Raw genomic sequence first — 25569 nt, 5'->3', positions numbered from 1 at the left:
AATGAGTGAATCTAGAGTGGGTATCAAAAAAAGGAAATGAAAAGAAAAGAAGGAGAAAGAGGAGAAGTGCAAGAAAACTACCATTTACTTAGCTAGCAACTGTCCTAATGCACTGCCAGCTGTTTTCAAGTAGACGCTGCCACTAATTATCTGTAGCCACAGAGTCTCCTCTGAAGAAAGACTGCTGGAATATTGAATTGTGTAGATATACGGAGAGAGTATGGCTCAACATAGTGGTACACGTTTATGAATCTCTTGGTTCCATGTGGCATACAGACACATACGTATATGTGCACTACACACACACGTGTTGCACCCTATAAAACTGCATCCCCTTTCATGATATTCTGCTTTGGAACATGCTGTCACCTACAGTACTCATCTGAATCTGATAACAATCTTAAGAGGTGGGTCAAGGAGCATTATTCTCATTTTGTTAAAGATCATCTGTAAGATATCTCATGAAACCCCATCATTGTGTAGATGGAGAAGCTGACGCCCAGAGTGAGACAGGGCCTTGCTTGAGGTCACACAGCAAGTCAGTCAAGAGCTGCTGTGAAAACCAGATCCTTCCTCCCTCTGTGTACCTCAAGAAGGTCCTGAAAGCAGGGCACCGTGTGAATCATCACCTCGGGGGCTAAGGATGTGCAGGGGTTTCTGTGCCATTAAGAAATTCCATCTTGGGGCTGGCCCGGTGGCTCAGCAGTAAAGTGTGCGTGTTCTGCTTTGGCGGCCCAGTGTTCGCCGCTTTGGATCCTGGGTGCAGACTTATATACTGCTTATCAAGCCATGCTGTGGTAGGCGTCCCACATATAAAGTAGAGGAAGATGGGCATGGATGTTAACTCAGGGCCAGTCTTCCTGAGCAAAAAGAGGAGGATTAGCAGCAGATGTTAGCTCAGGGCTAATCTTCCTCAAAAAACAAAAAACAAAAAACAAAAAACAAATCCCATCTTGGGGCGGCCCCATGGCGGAGTGGTTAAGTTCGTGTGCTCTGCTTTGGTGGCCCAGGGTTCACCAGTTTGGATCCCGGGTGCAGACCTCCACACGCTTGTCAAGGCATGCTTGGGCAGCATCCCACACGGAAGAACTAGAATGACCTTCAACTAGGACAAACAACTGTGTACTGGGGCTTTGGGGAGGAAAAAAAAAGAGGAAGATTGGCAACAGATGTTAGCTCAGGGCCAATAAAAAAAGCATTAAAGAGAAAGTTGCAAAGTCTTTAAAAGAGAGAAAATAAAGAAATCCCCTCTTGCATTTGGCAGAATGGCCCAGCTGCTGGTTAAGGCGCCTCTCAGAGAATCCAGCAAACCGTCTTGTCTCTGAACCCAAGTGTACGTGTTCCCTAGAGAGGCAGGATCAGGGCACTGTGGCTGATCTGATTCTGGCCATCCCTGTCGGCTCTGTGGGGAGGTGTGATCATTGTAATGCAATATTCATACCATTCTATTTTTTTAGTTTAATTTTATTTTAGTTTATCAGTAGTAAAATCCCTGCTGGCATGTCATTTAATTTGCTCCCCGTGCTAATGATGATTCTGAGCCTTTTACAGAAATAATTATATGGTAATACCAAATCTGATGGTGGATTCAAGCCATCATCTACAGTAATAGGATCATAACGAAGCTCCCTGGGGTGCTCCTTTTTGTAATACTGTTGGGGGCAGGGCAGGAATCTGCTCAGCTTCATCTCACATTATCACAAGATGCTCACTAGGGTCCTCTCCTGGGGAAAGGGCCTTTTCTGGCTCTGACACTGAGCCTGTGGACAAAATAAAAGGTTACAAAGCAGTGGTCTGTCCTGTGCGTGAAGCTAGACGGGCCGACCGCCCCAGCTGGTGGGACAGCTCCTGAAAAGGACGAGATTAACGGAGGTGGAGAGCAGTCACTCCCTGTCTCTTTCCATGCCCACTCCCACTTCTGTGTGTAGACCCCCACCATGCAAACTGAAAAGGGGGCTCAGAGGAGGGTCACTCTGTGTGCCTGCCTTTCAGCAGCACATGTAACCTGGTCTAGCGTGCAATGTGAGCCACCCTGAGCCAGGCGCTGGAACAGAATGAACGAGATACTCTCTCTGCCCTAAAGACTGGGGACGAATAAGAACTCCTAAGTTTCATGGCTGGAATAGATGTCTCTCTGGGGGATGGGAGTGGGGAGGAGGGCTCTGCGTGTAGTGAGAACCCAGGGGAGAAGAGAGGTGTCATCCCCAGCTGGAGAATCAGCAGATACTTCCCAGAAGAAGTGGTTGAACTGAGTCTTGAAAGACTGATGGTGTTTTCTGGGGAGAAATGGGGTATGGTTCAGGAGAGGGTTGTTCTAGGCAGATGGGGTTTTGTTAGACAAAAAACCCCGGGGGCTTCATATTGTCTGAAGGGCCAGGCCAAATGCAGCGAGGCTGGAGCCGACACTTGACTCTGTCCTTCTTTCCTGCCTTGCTTCAAAGAACCATCTGACCAGTCACTCTGCTGCCCCTCCTTTGCTCTGGGGACCAGGAGGAGTGAGAAGAGGGAGAGCTCTCATTCTTTACGGCTCAGAGGCAGACCTCAGACCACGGGGTTAAAGTTATGGGAAGCAAGTTCAGGCTCGATAATTAGGAAGAGCATTCTAACAATGTTGGCTGCTTAACATTGAAATAGATGGCACGGTGAAGAAATGAGCTCCCCATCAATCAGTGAGTTGCCCAAACCTCGAATGCCAGTTCGGCAGGGGTCAGAATGCCACCCAGGGGGCCTGACTGTGAAGAGTGTGCCCTTTATGCCACCCAGAGGCCTGGCAGGCTGCCCCGCACAAAACACCACAAAATTCTGATCCTGGGTTAGGCCCGAGCTCACAGAGACATAGAGACTTGCTGACTGTTTCATATCTTAGTTTCATGATAATGAGCAAACAACAAGCCACGACATCAGGCATTCGTTTTATTAGCTCTTAGGAGATTCCTGCTGAAATAGCTCAGAGGTCCCGGAACATCGTCTACAACCTCATTGAAGAGTGTGGTGAGAAAAATACATATACATCTGTGTGTGTGCATATATTTTTGTCTTGTGGTGTGTCTCTGAGGTTGCTGCCTGCACTGTGGGGGCTCAGAAGTGCTTCTGGAGGGCAGACTGGATATTCTTCAGCAGGCCCCACTTAGCTCGGTTCTTCCCACGCCCATCTGGTGTTACCACCTGCAAGCAGAAGCAGAGAGCCCTGGCACCAGCCACAAGGGAGACCGCAGCTCCCAGGAGCCTGGCCCTTGCTGTGTGCCAGACACTACATACATCATCTCATCGACTCTCACGACAACCACCTGAGGCAGCTGCCATCAGCCCCATTTTATAGATGAAGAAACTAAGGCTCAGAAGGACCACGTGGCTTTTCTAAAGTCCCACAGGTAATATGTGGTGGGATCAGGATTTTACAGACCAGGTACCCCTTCCTTTAAGGCACCTCGTGTGACTGAGTGCTGACCCCACAGGGGCTTCTCCATAGAAGAGCTCGCCTGTCCTCCCCCAGCTCTGGAAATTGCTTCTGTCACAGCTATTGTCATTTGTAAATTTCAGTGGCTGTGTTTGCCTTTCTTACCAGACTGAGCACCTTGACCTGGGGGGTGGGGGAAATGACAGTCTTTCATCTCTATAATCCCAACACTGGTTATGGTAAAGAGAAGGTTCTTAAAAAAGTGGATGAAGGGTGAATAGAACCATGATTTGTAAATCTGTCTTTGATGCTTCATACTGTCTTTGATCACAGTGAATTGTCAGTGCCCTAGAAAAGGCAGATTGCACTGGACAGAAGGACCCTCCTCGAAATCTCACCAACTCAGCTTAGACGTGGGTCTCCAGTCCTCACTTTGAAGGTAATGTGTGTCTCCATTTCTCTGGTCTGGCAGCATTCCCATTCCTTCCTGATACACATTTACTGAGGAGGCATTTAGGGAGTGAGGCTGAGAGCCAGGGATGAGAGCCAGCCCACAGGATCAACTGGGGCTGTCTAGATAAATCAGACTCACAGGGCAGCTGCGGTAGGGGGCGGTTTGGGTGGCAAAGAACAATGTTTGTACAAAGTACAAAGTCTCTATAATCAAAGCTTTCAACTTTTAATATTTGTATTCAAAAGGAAAGGGCAAAAAAAATTAGACACTTATTACCATTATGCTCTCTGGTTTTACAGAATTTATTTTCAGCTTTGGAGAAACCAAGGCTTCATGCAAGGTAAAGACCATATTATATACATGGCATTAGGTCATCCATTTCTGGGTAAAAATGGAGATAATACATAACCGTGATAAAGGTAATATAAATAGTGTGAGCTGTACGCAGAGCCATCAGGAGGCAATGAGGGAGGAAGAATAGTGTTGTGATGGGTAGGGAATTGACTCATAAAAAATAGGGGGTTTGAGCTCTGCCTTAAAGCGTAGTCAGGGTCTCCAGAGATAAAGACTATGCATGACAAGTGAACGGGGCAGTGGGGCTGGAGGTGTGTCTATGAACAAGGAAAGCAGATGAAACAGGATGAAAGAAACAGAGAACAGAACTTAAGATACTAAAGAAACTGAAATGATAGTTGACATCCCCTTCTCCACCCAAAATGCTCATTATGGTTTTCCAAATGAATTCTACCAAAGTTTTAAGAAAGAGTTGTTCTACAAAATATGAAGAAAGCAAAAGTGTCCTAGCTCATTTTATCAAGCTAGTAAAATATTGATTGCAGAACCAGATAAAAACAATATAAGCAAAACATTATAGGTCCAGTTCACTTATGATCATAGACGCAATAAGCCAAAACAAGATATGAGCTAACTAAAATCAAGTGTATTAAAAAATAATAAATCATGATCACATAGGGTTTATTCCATGAATGTACGTAGAGTTTAGTATCAGAAAATCAATATAACTCATTTCATTAATGCCTAAAGGAGAAAAAGCATGTGATTATCTCAAACGATACAAAAAAATTCATAAAGTTGCACAAGCTCAGAAATTTAGAAGTAGAAGAAAATTTTCCTGATTTAATAAGGATTATACATGACGACAACTAGATAAAAAATCATCATGGTTCAATGGAGAAACGTTAAGATCAAGAATAAGACATTATCAACTATCACAGCTACCATTTTCTGCAGGACCAATGGCCCTGGACAAAGCTATAGGGAGAGAAAAAGAAATACTTGTTCAAGGACTGTAAGGGAAGAGAAAAAACTACCATTTTTTATAGACAATAGGATCATATGCATGAAAAAACAAGCAGAATCAATCAACAGCTAGACTCTCAGAATAATAAGAGAGTTTATCAAGATTGTTGGAACCAAGATTAAGCTACAAACACCAACAGATTTATTGTAAGCCAGCAATACATTAGAAAATATAATCAAATATAAAATAACATTCATAATATCAACAAAGTCCATAAACTATCTGGTTTAACCAGGAACATACAGTAGCTGAATGGGAAGAACTTAGAAGCCGTGGTAACGTCCATGGGGGACGATTTGAATTAATGCTCAGATATATTACAAAAATATCACTTGTCTCCAAATTAACGTAGAGATTCAATACCTACCTAGTCATGTTCTATCGGGATTGTTTTTTAGGAATTTACTCCAAAATTTATATGAAGGCACGCATTTCTGTGATCAGCTAAATAAACCTTAAAAAAGAAGAAGCAGACTCACCTTAGCAGTTAAACAAGACACAGAGCAAAGCTGAGGTTAAACAGCAATTAAACTGCTGTGGTACTGACAGAAGAACAGACAAATAGACCAAGGGGACACGATAGAGAGCTCGGGACGCATCCCTAAATACATGGCGATTTACTATAAGATCAGAGTGGTGCCTTTAGTGTAACTAATGGAGAAGACATTGCTTTGTAGATGATGCTGGGCAAACAGCTGTCTCGATGGCCGAAAAAGCGCCCCTCTCCCTAGCACCACATCCAAGGGTGGGCCCCAGATGGATTAAAGACCCCAATTCGAAAGGCGACACTTTAAAGTCAATAAAAGAACATGTGGAAGATTATCTTTGTGATCTAAGCCATGGAAAGACTCTTTAAACAAAACTTCAAAAGGTCAAGCCATAAGGGAAAGTGATGACTTTGATGACATCAAAATTGAAGATTTCTGCAGTTTCATGAAGTACACTGTGAACACAGTTAACAGAGAAATGTCAGCATGGGGAAGATATTAGCAATGTCTAAAACCATTATCTAGGATATATAAGAACATCCTGCAAATCACCTAGAAAAAGAAAAATGCAGTAGAAAAATGGGCAAAGGGTTTTTATCAGGCTATTTACAGAAGAGGAAATCCTGAAAACTAACGAGCACATGAAATGACATTTAAAACAATAAAGAGGAAGCACTTTGCTCCTATTGGGGTGGCAGAAGAACGGAAGGCTGGATCACACCAAATGTAGGCGGGCTTAGGAAACTGGGGTCCTTATTGGCTCCTTATGGGAGTGCGCATGCCTGCAGTCAAATCAAGTACGCACGCACTCCGTGCCCTACAACTCTCTCGTGCTATACACTGAATTGTGGGCTGAATTGTGCCCTCCCCAAATTCCCAGGTTGAAGTCCTACCGCAGGACTTCAGAATGTGACTGTATTTGGAGACAGGGCCTTTAAAGAGGTGATTAATTTAAAACGAGGTCACTGGGGGTGCCCAAATCCGATCTGATTGGTGTCCCTATAAGAAGAGGAACTTTGGGCATGCAGAGAAGTGCCAGAGGCACACTCACACAGAGAAAAGGCTGTGTGGGGACACAGGGAGAAGGCAGACGTCTGAAAGCCAAGGAGAGAGCCCTCAGAAGAAACCAGACCTGCCAGCACCTTGATCTTGAATTTCTGGCTTCCAGAACTGTGAGAGAATTCATATCTGTTTTTGAAGCAGCCCAGTCTGTGGCATTTTGATAGGCAGCCCCAGAAAACTAACACAATGTCCCGGAGAAATTCTCCCATCCCATCCCGCCCACCAAGTTCACGAATGAGGCAGGTCATGGCAGCGTTATGGGGGGTGACCTGGGCGTCCGTCCCGGCTGAGCGGAGAGGTAAGATGTGGGGAACAAATGCGCGTTGTGAAGGATGCACAGCATCAGAAATAAGGGGCTGATTGTGCAGAACAACACAGATGGGTCATAAAAACACAGTGTTCAGGGAAAAGAGACGAGAAACAAAGTGAGCCACGTAACACAGTCCTGTTTGTGTAAGTTAACAACACATTTAACACCATATACATCATGCAAGAGGACATCAAAGCAACAAGATACACACAAAACATAGAATGGATGTCTAGGGAGGCATGGTCACAAAAAGGAATAAATACATGAACTAGAAAAGGGCCTTGCAGAGACCAGCGTTGATAATGGACCATGAACTGAGGTGGATGGTTAATCCAACCTTCCGTCTATTGGGTTAAAATAGTAGGTCCAGTGTGAGCCTATATTAAACTCCTTCCAGCGTTCAAGCCTGTCTGCAGGGCGAGTAGGAAGGGCCCAATAGGGTTCTATTTACGTGAAGGATCAAGGAGCTCTTTAGAAACGAATAAATGCTAAGGAGACAGACAATGGGAGCCATACTGATTTCATTTCAGGGCAGGGAGCCACTGTGAGTGTGTGAGTGGGTGCAGGGTAGGTCTAGGGTAGTTATTCTGAGTGAGGGGCCGTGCTGGCCCCTCAGATTGTCCTCCAACCCCAGCCCGTGAAGATGCAGGTCTCAGCCAAGGCAGAGGGTCTGCAGTAAGCACAGAGGAAAAACCAGAAGGGGGATTTCAGGAACCCAAGGTCAGATGCCCGGGGAGACCAGGCAGCCCCGCTCTGTGGCTGGAGGTCCACAGAGCCACAGGGAGGAAGCTGCCCTGCAGAGGCTCAGGGGGGCTGGCAGGACCACTTCCTGAGCCCTGAGCATATGAGGCACAGCAGAGGGGGCGGCAAGGGGGAAGGGAAACGAACCCCAGTGCAAATGGAGAAGGAATTTGAGAGGATGTGTGCGGGGAGGGGTCGGCACATTTTCTGAAGAGCTACAGGGAGAGACTCAGAACAGTAGCAGTCTGTGACTATTGTGGGGCCTGAAATTTTGCCTCCAAAGCTGATGTAATCTGGGTTTACAGATGTGGTAGGCAGAATAATGGCCCCCCAAGATGTCCATGTCCCAATCCCGGCAACCTGTGAATATGTTACGTTACATGGCAGAGGGCAATCAAGGTTGCTAGTCAGTTGGCTTTAAGATAAGGAGGTTATCCTGAATCACGGGGCGGGCCCAAAGCAATCACGAGTGCTTCCGAGTGGCAGAGGGAGGCAGAAGAGAAGCAGAGAGACGGCAGTGCGAGAAGGGCTCCGCCTCATGGTGCCGACTCTGAGAATGGAGGAAGGGGCCGTGAGCCAAGGAACATGGGCGGCTGCCAGAAACGGGAAAAGACGAGGACGTGAATTCTTCCCTGGAGCTTCCAGAAGGAGCACAGCCCTGCCGACATCTTGACTTTTCCCAGTGACACCCATTTTGGATTTCTGTCCTCCAGAATTGTAAGATAACAAGTAAATGTGTATCGTTTAAGCCACTGATTTGTTATAGCGGCAACAGGAAACCAGGGCACAGACAGAAGGTTCGATTCGTCACGGGAAGACCTCCTGGAGGTCAGCTGAGATTTGAAGTCAGGGGGAGACAGTTAAAGTAAGGAGGCCATTTGCGGAACTGGGGATGGTGGTCAGCAGGTGCACTGAGGACCAGAGGAAGAGCAGGAGGAGAAACTGAGGCCAAAGGGCACTTGACTTGCCTAAAAATACATTTCTCCACCCCGTCAAAAACATGAGTTAGGCTCTTGGATTTTAGAGGCTCTCAGCTGGGGACATGGGCCAGGAGGGGTGAGTAAGAGGGTGCCTGTCTTCATGGAGCTTGCAGTGGAGCTGGGGCTTGGACCCACGTACGCCAGCCCAAGCCTGACGCTCTTTCCAATGCAGGGTCTTGCCTCTCAAATGAATGCAAGTCGGGCCCTCACTGCTTTTGGCCTTGAGGACGTTCTCCCCAGGTGAGGTGCCAGGATCCCAGGGGGGAGCCCACCCTGCCCAGACTTGGCTGCTGCTGACTATGGTGCAGGGGGAGGAAGGGCTCCCCCTCAGACGAGACCTAGGTTCCCACTCAATTCCTCCTTCGAGTTACATGAGGTCAGGCACTTTCGCTCTCTGAGCCACAGTTTCTGTATCTGTAAAATGGAGGCAGTAAATGCCCGTCTTCTGAGTGGTCGGGGTGATCAGTGATAATGAATATGCGGTGTCTGATACAGAGCTGGCCTCCAATAAATGGGACCTTTAAGAAGCCTTAAAGTTAATTTTCATGCTTCATGTATTGTACTCTAAATAAAACCCCTTAAAAAAAATCAACAAGCCACAGACTGTGAAAATCAAATATAAAAGGTGTTATTTCACTTCCTTTACAAAAGTACATTTGATGGAAATATTGCATTTTGGATAAGAAATGATTCTGCTGCTTCATTACAGCATTTTAAATGAAACCTTTCAGGAAAACCAGCATAGAACTGATGCCAAAGGAAAAATATTTCGATTTTATAGGAGAGAGCTGAAGTCATTACTTTTATGAAGCTTTATAAATGTCATTCAAACACAGCATCTTACTTTCATTTGCTATTGAAGCCTTTACTTATGCAAATCATGACAAATGTTAAGGAAATCGGTGTTTCCCCTGGAATGCTAATATCATCGCAAAGGAAAAATCTATATTGCAGCTCTGCGAGTCAGATAAAAATGAAGCTTCCAGAAAACCTCATTAATTAGTGCTCTGCTCATTTAGAAATTGTGTTAAAAAGCAAAGAAACTGGAATGAGTTTCCTTCCCATAGAGGAAGTGCAAATTAACCGCATAAACACAATTTCAGGGGGAATGTTATTTCTTGACTGCTTGTATAAAGCACTTAGCTTTCAGGCATCTTAGGGTACTTTGTAATTATTAACTTTATTTATCAGTTTATTTCTTCACTCTTTAATTTAGACATTCATTCATGTCTTCATTTGCTTGGTCACGTTTTCACTCATGTATTCATTCAATAACCATTAAGAGCCTGTGATGTGCACAGTGCTGTGGTGAGGATAGTGGGAGAAAGAAAGATGGATTGGACATGAATTTTGTTCTCAAGGAGTTCAGAGTTTAAAAGGGATGACAAAACATTTACCCAAGAAAAGCCAACACATGTCAGTCTCTCCACCCCGTCCCTGTCCCTAGCATCTAAAAATGACAGAAGATATATTTTTTAAAAAATTAGGGAGCTGGCCTGGTGGCATAATGGTTAAGTTGGCGTGTTCCGCTTTGGTGGCCAGAGGTTCGCAGGTTTGGATCCTGGGTGTGGACCTACGCACCGCTCATCAAGCCATGCTGTGGTGGTGTCCCACGTACAAAATAGAGGAAGATTGGCACAGACATCAGCCCAGCAACAATCTTCCTCAAGCAAAAAGAGGAAGATTGGCAACAGATATTAGCTCAGGGTCAATCTTCCGCACCAAAAAAAATTAGTAACAGTACTTAGTGACGTTCATGGGCAAAACATTTTTGAGGAATTTCTAAAAAATGAGAATGCAGATGGAATTAGATTGAAGGAAAAATCCATAGTCAAAGAGACATTCTGCAAAACGTGGTAGCAGCTGTGGGTGTGCTCTGGAGAGAAGGGTGTCAACAAGAATTGGGCTCTGGGGTTACCGACAGCATAACTGGCTGGGGTCTGGAGTTTCTCATCCCACTCCCTTCCGTGTGTGTCTGACCTCTGTGGGAGGGGGAGGGAGTGCATGTGGGTGCTGGGCTCCAGAAGCAGAGCGTCACCCCTGGAGCTGGCAATCAGGATGTAGTAGAGAGCTCCCACCCCCAGCAGACTTGCTCTGCTGTGCTGACCAACAGCATAATCCCTCCCACCCTACCTCCTGCTTCCCTTTATCACTGGAGGGAGCAAGCAATCAGATTCTCTTCTGCAAACATTTGGCCAGAGATACAGGGAATGTACCTAGTCAGATTGTGTTGGTCACACGGAGGTTGGACCATGACAATCCAAAATCACACGCAAGCTGAGTTTAGGGGAGGAGAAACTTCGAACTGAAAATGGTACAGATTCAGAGAGAAACAGAGATGGAAGGGTGAGAGTGGGGGCAGGAGAGATTGAGAGAGAGAGAGAGATTCAGAGAAACTGACGACTTCTGAGTTCCCGTGGGTACCAGATGCATGTCCTGGCTGGAAGTGGTCTCAGGAGACCCCCCACTCTCTGCCCATAAATTTCCATTTTCAAAAGCTGAAATGGATGGATTTATTCTCTTTACTTCTAAAGAATCCTGATTAAGACATGATCCACTCTGATTGCAAAGAATACCACCACGGTTGTACAGTGAGATAGCTCTGGGCAGTCTTGGTATTTTCCTCCCCTTTCTCCCTTGAATAGCAATAAAATTATACTCATGAATGTATGTCCCCCAGAGATATAAGAAGAATCAGCCTTGCATCACAAGGAAGATAAGAATAATCTTGTCCCTTCTTTTTTGGAGTCCATCCTGACCTGCTCAGTAGCTATTCCTTGACTTTCAGATAAACAACAGATAAAATTTTTTAAAGATAAGTATGTCCTAAATATTGCATGGGACATTCTTATACTAAAAAGTTATTCGTTGTTTGCCTGAAACTCAAATGTAACCGGGCATCCTGTATTCGCATTTGTTAAACCCAGCACCCTATCCTTGCTTTGACTCACCACGGGGTCAACGCGTAACCTTTTTGTCCTTCTCACACCACACTTATTTGTTAACTAGACCCGAGCTCCTCGAAGGCAAGGATTATGTCTTATTTTCCCCTGAATCTCTACACCCTGACACAGTGCCTGGCACCGATATCTTTTGAATCAAACTGAACTAAAGGTGCTCAGGCCTCGTTTGCAGGCGGTGGAGGCCAGAAGCTGTCTCTGGCTCTGAGTTAACATGTTTTCTGGGATTGGGGGTGGGTGGGTCACACGGTGGATTCTGTGATGTCGTGAGCATCCTAAGAGACCTGCATCCAGAGCTTCTCAAGAACATCATCTGAGAAATAACATGCACAGTACCTTGCAGATGTCGCTCCACTGCCCAGGACCGTTGTCGTTGATGGCTCGAACTTTAAACAGATACTCGGTGTTGGGGGTCAGGTTGTGCAGCTCCAGGTTCTGCTGCGTTATGTCTTGAATTTGTCCACAGAGCTCTGTCCGCACGTTGTTGGGAGGGGAAGTAATGAGTTCGTAGAATTCCATCTCAAAAGAGTCCACGTCTTCTGTTGGGCATGTCCAATAAACCTACGAAGAAATGAACATGGGGCTGGTACACACCATTCAGCTTCCTTTCCCCTGAAGATGTGTGTTGTTGACGATCTGTGGGGTGAGTTTAAGCCGACCTCAACCCCTCCACCTGCTGAAGACTTTGAATTAGACCTTGTGCAACAGTCTTGAAAGGCTTCATGATGAGGCCTGACACAATGCTTCTAATGCATTTGAAGAACAGAACAATGCTCCTCTGGGTTCTGTTACTGTCACTCGTCACGGAGGTACCCACTGTCCTCCGGACACCACTAGCCAAAGTAGCTACCGTTCACTGAACACCTGTCAGGCATGGGGTTCTGTGACAGACGTTACCTAACTCATTTAGTCCTCACAACTCCCGGAAGGGAGATTTTATTATGTCATTTTACAGTTGAGGCTCAGAAAAGTTACATTTAGCAAATTCCAGTGGAATCACAGAAAGCTAGAAGATGAAAAGTGTATCTATTCCAACCCTTTATTTTATACACAAGAAGTAGAGTCCCAGGGAGGTGCAATGACTTATCCAAGTAATGGAGAATATATGTTCACACTCAAAGCAAAAATACCAACTCTTGGAAAGAGATATATTAACAAGTGCTAATTAGCAGATTGTGCCTGGCATATAAATATTCTATAATAATTGTATTTTTTAACAGATATTGCATGCTCTATTTAAATTTTTAAATATTTATAATTACTCTTATAAGTATATAATTTTTTTAATTTTTATGAATTTATATAATTAATTTATAATTTTTGTGTATTTATACTTAAAACTTTCATTAAATTTGTGTGCCTATTAATAACAATTAACTTATTTTTCCTGATTATCAAAACAAACATATTCATTGTAAAACACTTGGAAAATATAGAAAAAGTATAAGGGAAGGAAAAAACATTACCTATAATCCCGCAGTTCAGTTAATAACTTATTATTATTTCTTTCCAATTTTGGAATATACATAAACACACAAATACATATAATTTAGATTAAATAGTTTTTATTCTTTCTTTCACTGATTATATTTTATAGATTTTCCCATTTCATTAAAAATTCAGTAAAGCATCATTTTAATAACTGCCCCATAAATGATTTAATCCTTCTATAGTTGAACATTTAGGTTGTTTCTAATTTTATACTCAAATAATGGTGCAATGAAAACCCTATGGGCGTGAATCTCCATCTGAATCTTTAACCGTTTCCTTGGAAGGGATTTCTAGAAAGAAAATTGAGCTTTTATTTAAAAACTGTAGGATTTTTAAGACAAGTATTGACAAGTTATAAGACTAACTTTAGCATTATTTTCTATGCCAAAAGCCTGCAGGGGGCTGTTAGCCAACCACCATTTGAGAGAGATGTCAACACAGATTTGTTGCATCCTCTTCTGCATTACTGAGCACTGGGATTCTTGTATGAATTCCATTCCACGGCCCTAAAATAGGGATCTATGATATTCTTACATCGGATACCACTGTCTGGCAGTAGGTTTAGCTGTCTTCTCTTGACAGCCAATGACTTGTCTAGGTTTTGCTGCGCTGACCCCTTTCTTGAGCTCCTGCAGGGATGACTAACAGGTGGCATGGGGTGACTGTTCCCCAAGCCCAAGTACAGAGAAGCCGTCACCAGAGCATCCTCCCCCTCCAGATCAAGCTGCTGCCAACCTCCCAAGAGGTCTGAGTTGCATGGAGCTGAGACCCAATGCCATCCCTGAGCTCAGCTCACGCACGCTGCAGGCTTTCCTGCTCTAGGATCATCTGGAAACGTAGGTTCGGCTGTGGGCGTCTCTCATGTGGAGGGCAGAGACACTTTGCCGTGTTGATAGCCCACGGGAGGGAGGTTCTACCCTGCAGTGTAAGGTCATCCTTGGCGTCAGTTATAGACTCTGAAACATAGACTGTGATGTCTCAGGAGAATGGAAAATAAAGCTTGGTCAGTATCTGGCTTTCATTTTCTTGTTTTTAGACCCTCGACACTAAAGTGTGGTCTACACACTGGCAACACGTGGAAGTCTGTTAGAAATGCAGAATCTCATGCCCCACTGAGACCCACGGAAACAGAATCTGCATTTTAACAAGATCCCCAGGTGCATGTTAATGTCTGAGAGCTGCTAGTTTAGACTTCAAGGGTGCTAAAAGTTTTGGGGAGTGTTCTCAGATTATGGGGCAAAAGATAGGCTCCGCCCTGTGGCAGCAGGCCATAGGCTGGTCTGAGGAACCCCAAGAGGAGGCAAGATGAGCTCTAACAGAATATCTAGTTGCAAGTTAATCTTTCCCTTCCCTAAACTTCAGTAAAATGTTCTGTGAACAGTTTAATTTAGGTTCAGCTGGATAAGGGAAAGGTCTTGTATCCATGTTCGGCCAAGAGAGTGGAGGAGAAGTCATGTCTCCTGAAGCCAGGTGATGGCAGGTGTAGAGGTCTGTGAGAGACCCACACCCCACAGCTCCCAAAGAGGCTGAATCCCAGGGTAAGAACTGGAATTCCACTGGGGATTATTCTTCCACTCTTTCCAAATCATGGAGAGACTGGATATTTTCCTTAGGAAAGGTAGCAGTTTAGAGAAATCACAGCTGATAGATAACGGAGCCTGCATTTCTAATTCCAATTTCTGGGCTCTCTCTACTACTACAGGCTTCTCTTTGGGAAATAGCACACTCTCTGAGCAGTCTCTTGGAATTACTTTGTTTCCCAAATTGAGTTCTCTTTCAATAGAGAAGCTGCCTTTGAAGTGCGATTGGGGCTTTCGGATGTATTTCTGACTGAGACTTAAATGCATTGCTTGCTTTAAGCCAATCTTGGGTTACTTAAGATTTCGGAAACTTATTCCTTTTGCATGGGCTGACCACAAAGAGTCCCGAGGAGCAGATCTGACTGACTGGACCCTCGAGGTCAAAGAGGTAACTGCAATCTTTCCTGCTACCCACTTCCATTCGGTACCCCACACCCTCCCGCCTTCCCTGCGGGGCCCAGAGCCTTTCTGACCTTGGCAGCTCTTGGATACACCAGAGTCTGGTAGATCACGATCGGGCCTGGGGTCTTCACAGAGCCATCGTTGCACGAGTACCAGTTGTGGAAGCTGCTGCTATTCTGCACAGGCTGGTTTTCCACCCCGGCGCTCCAGTAGGTGTAGAGGCCGTCGGTGGGCTTGGCAGGTGCTGCCGACTGGGCTCTCCCATAGACCTCCAAACCCGTCTTGGCTTTCTCACCGCTGGTGGTGTTGATGGACAGCAAGGAGGTGCTTCGCTGGTATATCTGCTGGTTGCCAAAGCTGTGGGTGCTAAAAGTGACCTTCCTGGCAATCATCATTTCCGAGTGGGTGGGGTAGGGGGAGGGCAGGGAGTCCCCTGAGGAGCAGACCTTCTTGGGTCCCGTGGGGAACAGCTCGTGGATCGCACTGGAGAGCTCAGCGAAGTCCAAGGGCATGCCGTGCACGGAGTGTAGGCGGAGCTGCGGGTCGGGCCTGTAGGTGCTCTGGATGCCGTCCTCGATCTGGTCCACCAGGATCTTGGCGGACTGCAGGAACGCCACCTGGCCCGTCTCCTTCAGCGCCTCCTTGGAGTAGGCGATCAGGCCGTCCATCTCGTTCACTTTCATGGTCGTGACGTACACGTATTTTTCGATCTCCTTCTGCCTGGAGACTTCCAGGTTCTCTATCTGCTCCATGATGGATTTCTCTTTCTCCTGCAGGATGCTGCGCAGCTTGAGAAATCCGTTTCTGATCTCTTTTCGCTTTACCTCCTTGTCGGCTTTGAAGCTGCTTTTTAAAATGTTGAATTCCATCAGGTCGTTATCGATTTCATATCGGACTGCAAAACAAGCAAGTTAGTTACTTTAGTTAAATTTTTCGTCTCCCCAGATGTCAAAGCCAGTAGCAAAGTGGAGCAAATGACCTCGGACTCCGGGGACGTGGGTGGAGCGGAAGGGAGGCCCGTGCGACGGGACTGAAACGCTAGAGGAGGTGACGAAACGCACTCGGCTTCCCCCAATATACCCCTTTTCCTCCTCGTCTAATGCCCCCTCAGTTCTGACAGCCATCCTCCCCTGGCACCCTCCTGCCTTGTGACAGTCATCCCCGTGGCCTCGGGTCTGAGGTTGCAAGTTCACAGCCACCCTTGATACGAGTTTTCACCAGACATCACTTGTCAGCAAGGTGGACTCAAGAAGAGGCGACCTCACAAAGCAACTGGTTCTCCCATTGTGAAAGCTGAGCTTTGCAGGGGGAGGAGAAAGAGCTAAATTTCTGATGACTACTACCTGCCTCATTCACCAAAAACCCAGGCCTAGACAACAGTGAGAAATCAGCGGTTTCTGTTCACCGAGGTCGTCCTCCACATGCTCCTTTCCTCTGCCGGGGGACTTCGACTCTCTTGGGGTCAGCTGGCCTCCGTCTCTTTCCTTTCCCTCACTTCCTTTCAAGAAAGGGTCTGCTGTTACTCTTCAAGGAGAACCCAGTTCATCCTGCAGCCTCTCACAGGGTATTTGGATTTTAAGTTCATTCAGTCATTCAACAAACGTTTCCTGGACACCTGGTACATGTCATATGCCTCTCTAGGCACTAGCGAGACAGTGCCTAGAGTATGAATGTGAGAGGGCGCTGATGCTCATGGCACTCATCGACCCCATGATACTGCAGTGCAGAGGAGGCTACGGTAGGGGGCACATGGCACATTGCTATCGGAGCACCTGTAAATCTCTGGCTTTACAGAGATTTAGGCATTAGGCAGTGATTTGAAGACTTGTCAGCCTTCTGTGGCCTATTCCAGCGGTAAGGGTCTCCCGTGAAAGGCCAGCTCTGCAGTGTAGTACTGGGCGGTAATCCTCCCCAAAGTTTACTCAGGCGTCGGGGGACCAAGCCCTTTTTGCACTTGGCTCTTAGCACAGTCCTGGGGCCGCAGGAAGCTGGACCTCCGTGGGTGGTGGCCATTGCAACAGTGATGTGCATTTGAGTCAGAGAAGCCCCAGAGCTCTGTCAGACCGAGACATGCCCACGCCGGCTCGGGTACCACTATGACCAGGGTTCGCAGAGGTGCTCAAAGGCATTTGCTGTGTGAAGGCCATCCTCTCCTGTTTTCTAACATCTTTGGGGGGAAGATCATCAGTGTCACTCCCTGGCCTACTTTCTGAAGCCCCCATTTCCTCTGCCCACCTCCCCCCTCGCACTAGCCCAGAGGGATGAGGCGGCGATGCAGATGGGGCTGAATGAGAAACTATCAGGTGTGGTTGCAGTGGGGCTGAGCGGTGCTCCTGGCCCTCCTGTGGCGTATGGCCACTGAAATTCCACTGTATGCATTCACTTCTTTGACTATTCAACAGTTACTCACTGTCGAAGACACTTGGATAGGAAATTCCTTGCATTATTAGGGATTGGTTAAGTTTATGTAGAGCAAGTGCAGAGAGGCAGGATAAAAATTTCTTAGATGGGAGAAAAGAGGCAGCACCAGGAGAAGAGAAAAGAAGGAGGAGGCCAGAAGCACCTCCAACCCCTACAATATGACAGCTTTGCAAGAGCTGGTCTTAGAGCAAAGTCAAATCAAGTTCTCTTTCAGGCAACGCACTAAAACTAGTTACTATTTAGTAACCATTGATTATGGACCATATCCATATATTATCATACATTATACATATTATGGATTATATCCATATATTATCACACATTACACATATCTTCCTATGAGGAAGATACTGTTCCCATTTATAGATGAGGAAACTAAGGCTCAGAGAGGTTAAGTGACTGTCCAGTGTCACACAGCAAGTAGACGGGAGAAACCAGGGCCTGTCCCTAACTCTATTCGTCTAACTCCGAAGTCCACGTTATTAATTGTTCCAGCTGTGGTTCTCAGCCCTCTGTGGGCACCAGGATCACCTGGGGAACTTGAAAAACCTTTCTTGGCCTCCCCTGCTGAGTGAATTGGCCTGAGCTGGGATCCAGGAGTCCCCGCGAGGCAGTTTGTGGCTAGGTTTGGAATCTCATCCAGGGAATCTTGTGGGGATCTTGTCAAACATGCAGATTCCGATGTGATTGGTCTGGGGTGGACCCCAAGGTTCTGCATGTCTAGCAAGCCCCCAGGTGGTGCCTGTGCTGCTGGTCCATGGGCCCCGCTCTGAGCAGCAAGGAGCTAAAATTGCGTGCTCGCTTTCATCCAGTGGTCCTCAACCCCGGCAGCACGTTAGAATTACACAGGAGCTCATGACAACTCCCTGGGCTCGGCCAGCACCTCTGCGAGGACGGGACACGGGCATCAGCGGCCACTGACGCTCCTCAGTGGTTCCAGGGCATGGCCTGGGTTGACACCACAGCTGTAAGCAATCAACCCAAACTGGATCTTCTCTCCAGGGCCTAGAGTTTCTCTAAGCATGTCCTTAGAGTATCTGCCCTTGAATGACCTGGACATCTGTTTGAAATGCAGATTTATGGCACCTCCCCAGGAACTGAATTGAGTCCTTAGGCCCAAATTTGAGCCATGGTTAAAACACGTTTTTTGTTTGTGTTGGTTCCTTTAGCAAGATGGACGGGCTTAATTCTTACCCGTATCTGAATGGCTACGTCCTGAAGGGGGCCCTGACTCCTTCCCAGCCTCTGGGCTCTCTGGAGATTGTAGTGGTGTCCCCTCACTCCGAATCAAACTTTGTTTTCTGAAGTTCAGGTGCCCTGGACTCTGAGAAGACTCTCCCAGGTCTCTCTGGGGCCCCAGAGGTGGAGCTGGGCTCAGGCAGTGAGTCCTACCGTAAGAGAACCCTCCAGGAACCAGTGGGGCTGCCCACGTGCGCAGCGACGTGGCTCCTGTAGCGTTTCATCCCTGGAGGCCTGCCTAGCGGAGTTCCCCAACTGAAGAAACGTCAGTTCACACTGTGTCTAGGGGCGGGGCAATGGAGAAATCGAGATGTTCCTGACGTTCATGGAGGTGAGAGGCCCTGGGGGACGGAACTCGTCCACCTCTGACCCACCTCCATGTCCACTGGGGGCTCTCTGTGCGGCTCAGGGCAAAGCTGCCTCGTTCTCATGTTCAGGCACGTTTATTCAACGAACACCGAAATATCTGGCAAGGGCCGGGGCTGGGCTGACCTGGCACACTCTGGTCTCTGGACTGGAGACCACGCCTTCGGGAAAGAGGCCACAGGGTGGGAGGGTGGTGGTCACTGTTGTTTCTCATTCTCTCTATCTGCAGACCTTGGTCACTTTTGGGCACAGAGCAGGTTGTCAGATGAATGTTGTGGACTTAGGGGCACTGGAGTCAGGCAGACGGGGGCTGCCATTTACTAACTGCCACAGGGCAATTGCTTCTTAGAACCCCAATTGTCTTATCCATGGAGGGAATTTCAATGCCTGCACTGCAGGATTATTGAGGAGGTTAGACATAACTCTTCCACAAGGCCTATGTACAGGAGGGCTCTAACCAGGGAGCCATTCCCGAGGGCAGAGAGCTTACAAGGATGCCCGAGCTCCTCGTGTGTAGTCAGGTGGATGCACGCCCAGAGGTAACGGGGCTCTCTGCTGAACCCCGTAAGAGACTGCTGCACTGGGTTCCATCGTGGAAACTGGGGGCAGTCCTCTTATAGAAACTGTAACTATACTATCTGTGGCCAATAGAAATTAGCTGTGAGCAGGCCTGCAGAGGAGAAACAAGCTGTTGACCAGAACGTTATTGGCTATTTCCGAGTTCTCTTGTCATTATGTGTTTTCTACCAGTTCATTTACTTTGTTGTTTACACGTTTTGGGGAAAAAAAAAATCTGTACGAAAAAATTTAAAATCGAGATAATTCTCAATATTGTCTTAATTCTTTCCCCCTGCAAACTGGGAAAATACTGAAGAAATCCAACTTTAGCGACAAAACACCTTAGAAAGGCTCACAGAACAAGATACTATAGGATCAAACTCATTTTCCAAAGGGGAAAATGAGGACCAAGATCATGAAGCTTATAATCAAGATGGTAGAATCTGTACGCACTGATCATGTGCCAGATAATCTTATGCAAGCTTTGCGTGGAGTAACTCATTTAATCCTCACAACCACCCAGTGAGGGAGTGACTACTATTATCCCCATTTTATAGACGAGAAAGCCCAGGCACAGGGAGGTCAAGCGGCCGGTGGGAGCTGTCAGGTGTGGACAGCAGGCCAGTGCCTCGCAGCCTGGTTTGTGGTTTCCCGGTACTTCCACTGCTCCACCGGGTGGAGCTAAGGCTCTCATTAAACCCACAGCCCAGCCGTCTCCCCATCACTTCCTGAACTAGGAGCTATTCTGGAGGGGAGAGAAGGGGCCCGGGACCTGCTTTGAACTTGGCGATGGCGCTGAAGAGCGCGGCGGACCTCTCGGAGCAGGCGTCGATGAGGCTGATGGTGTCGTGGCCGTTGTGGAAGGCGGTCTTGCAGAAGGTGCAGAGCAGCTCGTTGTCGCTGCGGCAGTACTCGATGATGCGGCTGGACGGGTGGTGGATGCAGATCTTCTCGTCCTGGTCCTCCGTGCTGGTGTCCACGAAGACGTGGTCCTGCATGGCCACGTCCGAGTGGAAGGTCTTGAGGCAGTCGTTGCACAGGTTGAGGCGGCAGGTGAGGCAGCGCTTGTAGGCGATGCGCCGGCTGCGGCAGACCTGGCAGAGGATGGGCCCGGTGGAGCGGTCGAAGCGCCACTTGAGGTAGCCGTGCTGCTGCATGTAGCGCTTGGTGAGGCGCCCGCGCAGGTAGTTCTCGGGCAGCTGCATCTTGTGGCTGTAGGGCATGCAGTGCGAGCGGTCGCACACGGGGCAGATGAGGATGAAGAAGTTCTCGGTGACCTCGGCGTGCTTCTGCAGCTGCCGCAGGCACTTCTCGCACAGGCTGTGGTGGCAGGGCAGCATGAAGGAGTGCAGGCGCAGCCGGCCGCACATGGGGCACGAGAGGTGGTCCACGAGGTTGCTGTTGGCGGGCGTCGTCTTCACCTCGTCGAGCTGGGAATCGCTGGTCCCCACGCGCAAGGCGGTCTTGGAGCTGAAAGGAGATGCAAACACAGTGCTTCAGGAGGAGGCTCCAGAGCTCCCTTTGTTTCTCCGCCTCTGAAAGAACCGGGGGTCGCTGACAGGCAGCCCAGTACGATGGTGAGGAGCTGGGCTCCATGCCAGGGTTCTGGGTTCTACACCTGCCTCCACCATCTTTTAGCTGGGTGACCTCAGGAAAGTTAATCAACCTCTCTCTGCCTGTTTCCTCAATATTAAATTAGTACTCACTTTATAGGTTCTTGAGAGGATTAAAATGGAATTTAATACCTGCAAAGCCTTAGAGCAGTCCCTGGAACACAGTGATATACAACTGTTGTTTTTATTTTTGAGCCAGAGAAAAGCAGCCAAGACTGGCCTGACGCTATCAGCCGGGCCCTGGTGTTCTGGCCGTCAACAATATCACAGAAGACCAGCATCAGATAAGGCCATCCCAGGACTGTGATGGAGCAAGGCAGAAACAAGACCACTTCATCGTATGTGAACTCAGACAAAAGCAAGGACATTGTCCAGACCACAAAATGACCAGACCTCCCCTCGGCTGGTTAATGGGAGTGCCTGCTGCTTTTTCACTCTGGTCTTCCCACCTTTCAGGTAAGATTTATTAAAAGACCCAATAGGAGATTCACCCTCAGTCCTCACCTAACAGGAGCCTAAATCCTATAATAGCTTATTGATGTCTTCTTACCCAGACACCTCTCCCCTGTTGCAATGAGTTGATCAATCCACTTTCCTCCAGCTACAGGTGTGTTCTTGGTGGGTTTTGCTTAGAGGGCATTGACATCATTATTATTGTCGTACATAGGATGGAACACAGAAGAGGACGGTGAAGTGTCCTTCCCAGGACACCAGGAGGCAGTCCCAGAGCCAAGCCTAGAACCTGTGTGTTCTGACCTCCTGACCAATAGGTCAGAGTTAGGGGTCTGGGCTCGAGGGGCAGACTGTACATGAGGGAATCCATCACTTTGGAGCTGACCTCTGCGATGAGTTTCTTAACCTCTCTCATCCTCGGTTTCCTCATCTGTAAATCAGAGCTCACAATACTGCTACCTTCATGAGAATTTTACAAAGTCTGCATGAGATAATCCATAGTGAGTGCTTAACTCCTGACCCATAGTAAGCCTTCAACAAACATGGCCCTGGAATTGCTCCCCTCTGCTGCTAGCCAGCTCCTGTCCACACTGGAGGAAGGCAATGGTCAGGTCCATGAAAAGTGTGTGCTTCTACTGTTTGTATGTGCATGTGGATTCTTTATTTGTCTAATGTCCATGCCCGATTTCATATATTTAACTGTAAGAACTATGGATGAAGTAAAAGCATACTTTCAAACTTCAAGTGCATGTTCTAAGAAGCTGCGATCAGGGCCAAAGCAGCTTGTGAAAAGAAATGAGTTCAGTGCGGGGGTGGAGGTGTAAACAGATACACAATTTGGACTGTTCCTATCTCTTCACCTCTGTTCACGTTAGTGATGTTTGGGAGTTGATCTTGACGTTGTGGCTGTGTTCTCTTCTGCTGTTCCTTCTTGCAGTCCAATATGCCCCTGTCTCCTTCCCCATTCCCTTGGCCAGGGACCCATGTCTCAGAGCCCAGACAGTTAAAGGTGCTTCCCAGGCATGTTGGAATGGAGTGGCTTCGTAGTGACAGAGAGTGCAATTTGTGAAGACTCAGACACCTGGAAAGCTCCTCCCTTAGGGACTTGGATGCTGGGCTCCAGGTCTGCCAGCCTCAATGTTCTCAGCCCTGTTCCCTCCCTGCTTCCTCAGCCTCCAACTGGGCCCTGAAGGGGTCACCTGGAGGGGCATGTCAGTTGTACACAGGGTAGCTGGATGGACTTCTCTAGTTTGATAAGCAGGGACTCTGAGAATCAGGTGTCATATAAGGGGAGGGAGCAAGAGAAATCAGAAGGAGGGAGGGAGGGATGTGTTGGGGGAAGAGAAAGAGAGAGAAGGCAAGGCTAAGAGACACCCGGGGAGATGGGGTGGAGGTGAAAAGGGAAGTGAGACGAAGAGATGAGTAAAGGCGGAGAGGGATGGATGAGACAAAAGTGAGGCAGGAGGAGCGAGATGCTGAGCAGGAAGTAGTGATGAGGAACAGGAAAGGCAGTGGTTCAGAAGAGAGGCCACATGAAGATCAGACTCAGTGCACCGGAGCCAACCTCTTGACACGTGCAGTAGCATCTCTGACCATCCTCTGAAAGCCTCAGGCTTGGACCTGGGCATCCAGTGGCCATGGTTCCTTCCAGAACAGTCACCAAGCCTGGCAGCCTTGCCTGCCTGCTGAGATCTCCAGCGTCCTCTGCACAGCCCTCCCTCTCCCAAATTCAGTCCTGTTCTTCTTGCTCCTGGGTTGTCACCATATCACCCAGCAAGTCTCCCAGGTTCCCTTCTTGTCCCTTCCTGGCAATTCTGCACTTTAGAATCACCTGGGAGGGGACCTTTACAATTCTGATGCCCAAGTGGTACCCCAGACCAATAAAATCAGAATGGCTGGGGGTGGGGGCCAGGCATGAGTATTTTTTAAAGATCCCCAGGTGATTGCAATGCAAAGCGGAGTTTGGGAGCTACTGGCTTAAGCCATCTTCCCAAAGAACCAATGTCATCCCTCCCCTGTTGAAATGGGCTCAGTGACTCTCTGTTGCTGATGTGCAGAAAATGGGGCAGTTGAGAGGAGAGAGGAGTGTGGACACTACTTTCTGCACCTCACAGCTCCTGGGCCCGCATCCAGGACCCCCGCGTTCTCTATTCATGCAAGCACCGCGAGAGGTCCCCGAGCAGAGAGTGACATCTATTAAGCATCTACTAAGTGTGAACTGCAAGATGGACCATACTCTTCCCCTGAATGCACTGAACCGTTGCTCTCAGTATGGCTTTTCCAGCCTTAAAAGGCTTCACACCTGCTCTCATTTTTCTGCCTTTCTAAATCGTGTCATCTTCCAGTGCTCAGCTTTGATCTTTCCTCCTCTAGGGAGCCTGCCTGCTACTCCCAGATCCCCCTCACGCGTGGCATAGAAAGCCTGGCTTGGTTGGAGCAGGAGGAGGATGTGCACTGCCTGGCACAGAGGGTGAATGCCCCAGATGAGTAATTGAGACCCTCAGTGCCGTGACTTCTGCATAGGAACGAAGGGAAGGCTGGCAGGAGTTCACGGCTGTCTGGGGGACTTATACAGGCCATAGGGGTCAAAAATGGCCTGTGGAAGTTATGACTTTTCCAATAAGTGTTGCAGATATGAAGAGTTCAGAGGAGGAAGACGGAGAGCTATATTTATATTTTTATGTCACGTGACAGATTACACAGCACGTCCATTAATCCTCAGACCCATCCAATCGTGATGGGTATTGTTCTCTCCATTTTGTAGCACGGCATTTTAAAGTGAGGAGCAGAGACTCTGGGGTTCAAATCCTGACTGTGTCTTACTAGCTGTGTGATCCTGGGCGTCCTATCCTCTCAAAGGCTCCGTTTCCTCATCGGTACAGTGGGCGTGGGCTGAGGGTCAGATGGGCCCCTGCCTGCAGTGTCTGGCATAAGCACTGAGCATTAGCTATGACTGTTTTGTACAGATGAGGTTCGGGAGGGCACAATGCTCGTTTGCACAGCTGGGGGAGCTTGGATTTGGAGCTCAGGTCTATCTGTGGTCAGTAGCTATTTAGGACACGCTTAATTGCTACAAAATTTTTGACCTCCTTTTTTCAGACAGAGAAATGGACTTGAGGCACCACCACTGGCCTGCCCCGTGGAGCCCACAGCTGGCAGTGTGGCCCACATCGGGCGCCCGGCACTTACGAGATGCGGATGCTCTTGAGGCGGCCCTTGCGGAACGTGATGGTGGCATTGCGGCAGCAGCGGCTCTCGTAGTAGTAGCACTTGAGGTTGCTGTTGGCCGTGCAGCAGCACTTGCAGTTGGGGTCGTTGGCCCAGGAGCAGCAGCACCAGTGGCAGTTGGGATTCTCGGAGCAGGTGCAGTGGCAGCACTGGCAGTTCCGCTCATCCTTGTAAGGGCAGGGAAAGCAGGTGCAATTCCGCTCCGAGGTGAAGAGGAACTTGCAGCATAGACAGGAGCATAATCGAGGACAACATCTCTGCCATGTACAACATGGAGAGCAAACACACATGGCAGTCTCCATGGTGCTTACATGATGGCCACCATCCTCTGGGGACAGAATCTTGCCGGTGGTTCTCCTGCGGGGAAGTTCCTCTTCCCCCTGGTGAGGCCGTCGGCTTGGAGGTTGCAAGAGGTTGGCTGTTATGAGGCCTTCACAGGCTGTGTTCCTACTGGGAAGCTCAAGGGCTGGCATTTACATATATCAGCTTCAAGCCATTTGCTTAT

The 25569-nt window shown here is 47.9% G+C and overlaps 1 protein-coding gene across 1 annotated transcript; it reads right to left on the bottom strand.

Moving 5' to 3' along the window:
• Positions 1-2900: 2900 nt before the first annotated feature.
• On the bottom strand, positions 2901-25566 carry TRIM42 (tripartite motif containing 42). Its single transcript, XM_001495006.6, has 5 exons — positions 25026-25566; positions 20543-21240; positions 15258-16081; positions 12050-12274; positions 2901-3165 (listed from the first exon to the last, which is right to left on the bottom strand). The coding sequence occupies exons 1-5, from the start codon at positions 25535-25537 to the stop codon at positions 3079-3081; spliced, it is 2346 nt and encodes a 781-aa protein (XP_001495056.3). The 5' UTR covers positions 25538-25566; the 3' UTR covers positions 2901-3078.
• Between the last annotated feature and the right edge of the window lie 3 nt (positions 25567-25569).

This window comes from Equus caballus, chromosome 16 (assembly GCF_041296265.1).
Source record: "Equus caballus isolate H_3958 breed thoroughbred chromosome 16, TB-T2T, whole genome shotgun sequence".
In the NCBI taxonomy this organism is placed as follows: Eukaryota; Metazoa; Chordata; class Mammalia; order Perissodactyla; family Equidae; genus Equus; species Equus caballus.
This window is presented reverse-complemented; position numbering and strand designations above follow the sequence as displayed.

Excerpts from the sequence above, each read along its gene's own strand:
- TRIM42 (XM_001495006.6), bottom strand. The coding sequence starts at position 25,537 with ATGCCAGCCCTTGAGCTTCCCAGTAGGAACACAGCCTGTGAAGGCCTC. Across the intron at positions 12,275-15,257 it reads TGTATCCAAGAGCTGCCAAG|GTTTATTGGACATGCCCAAC; the intron begins GTCAGAAAGGCT and ends ATTTCTTCGTAG. Across the intron at positions 3,166-12,049 it reads AGTGGAGCGACATCTGCAAG|GTGGTAACACCAGATGGGCG; the intron begins GTACTGTGCATG and ends TTCTGCTTGCAG.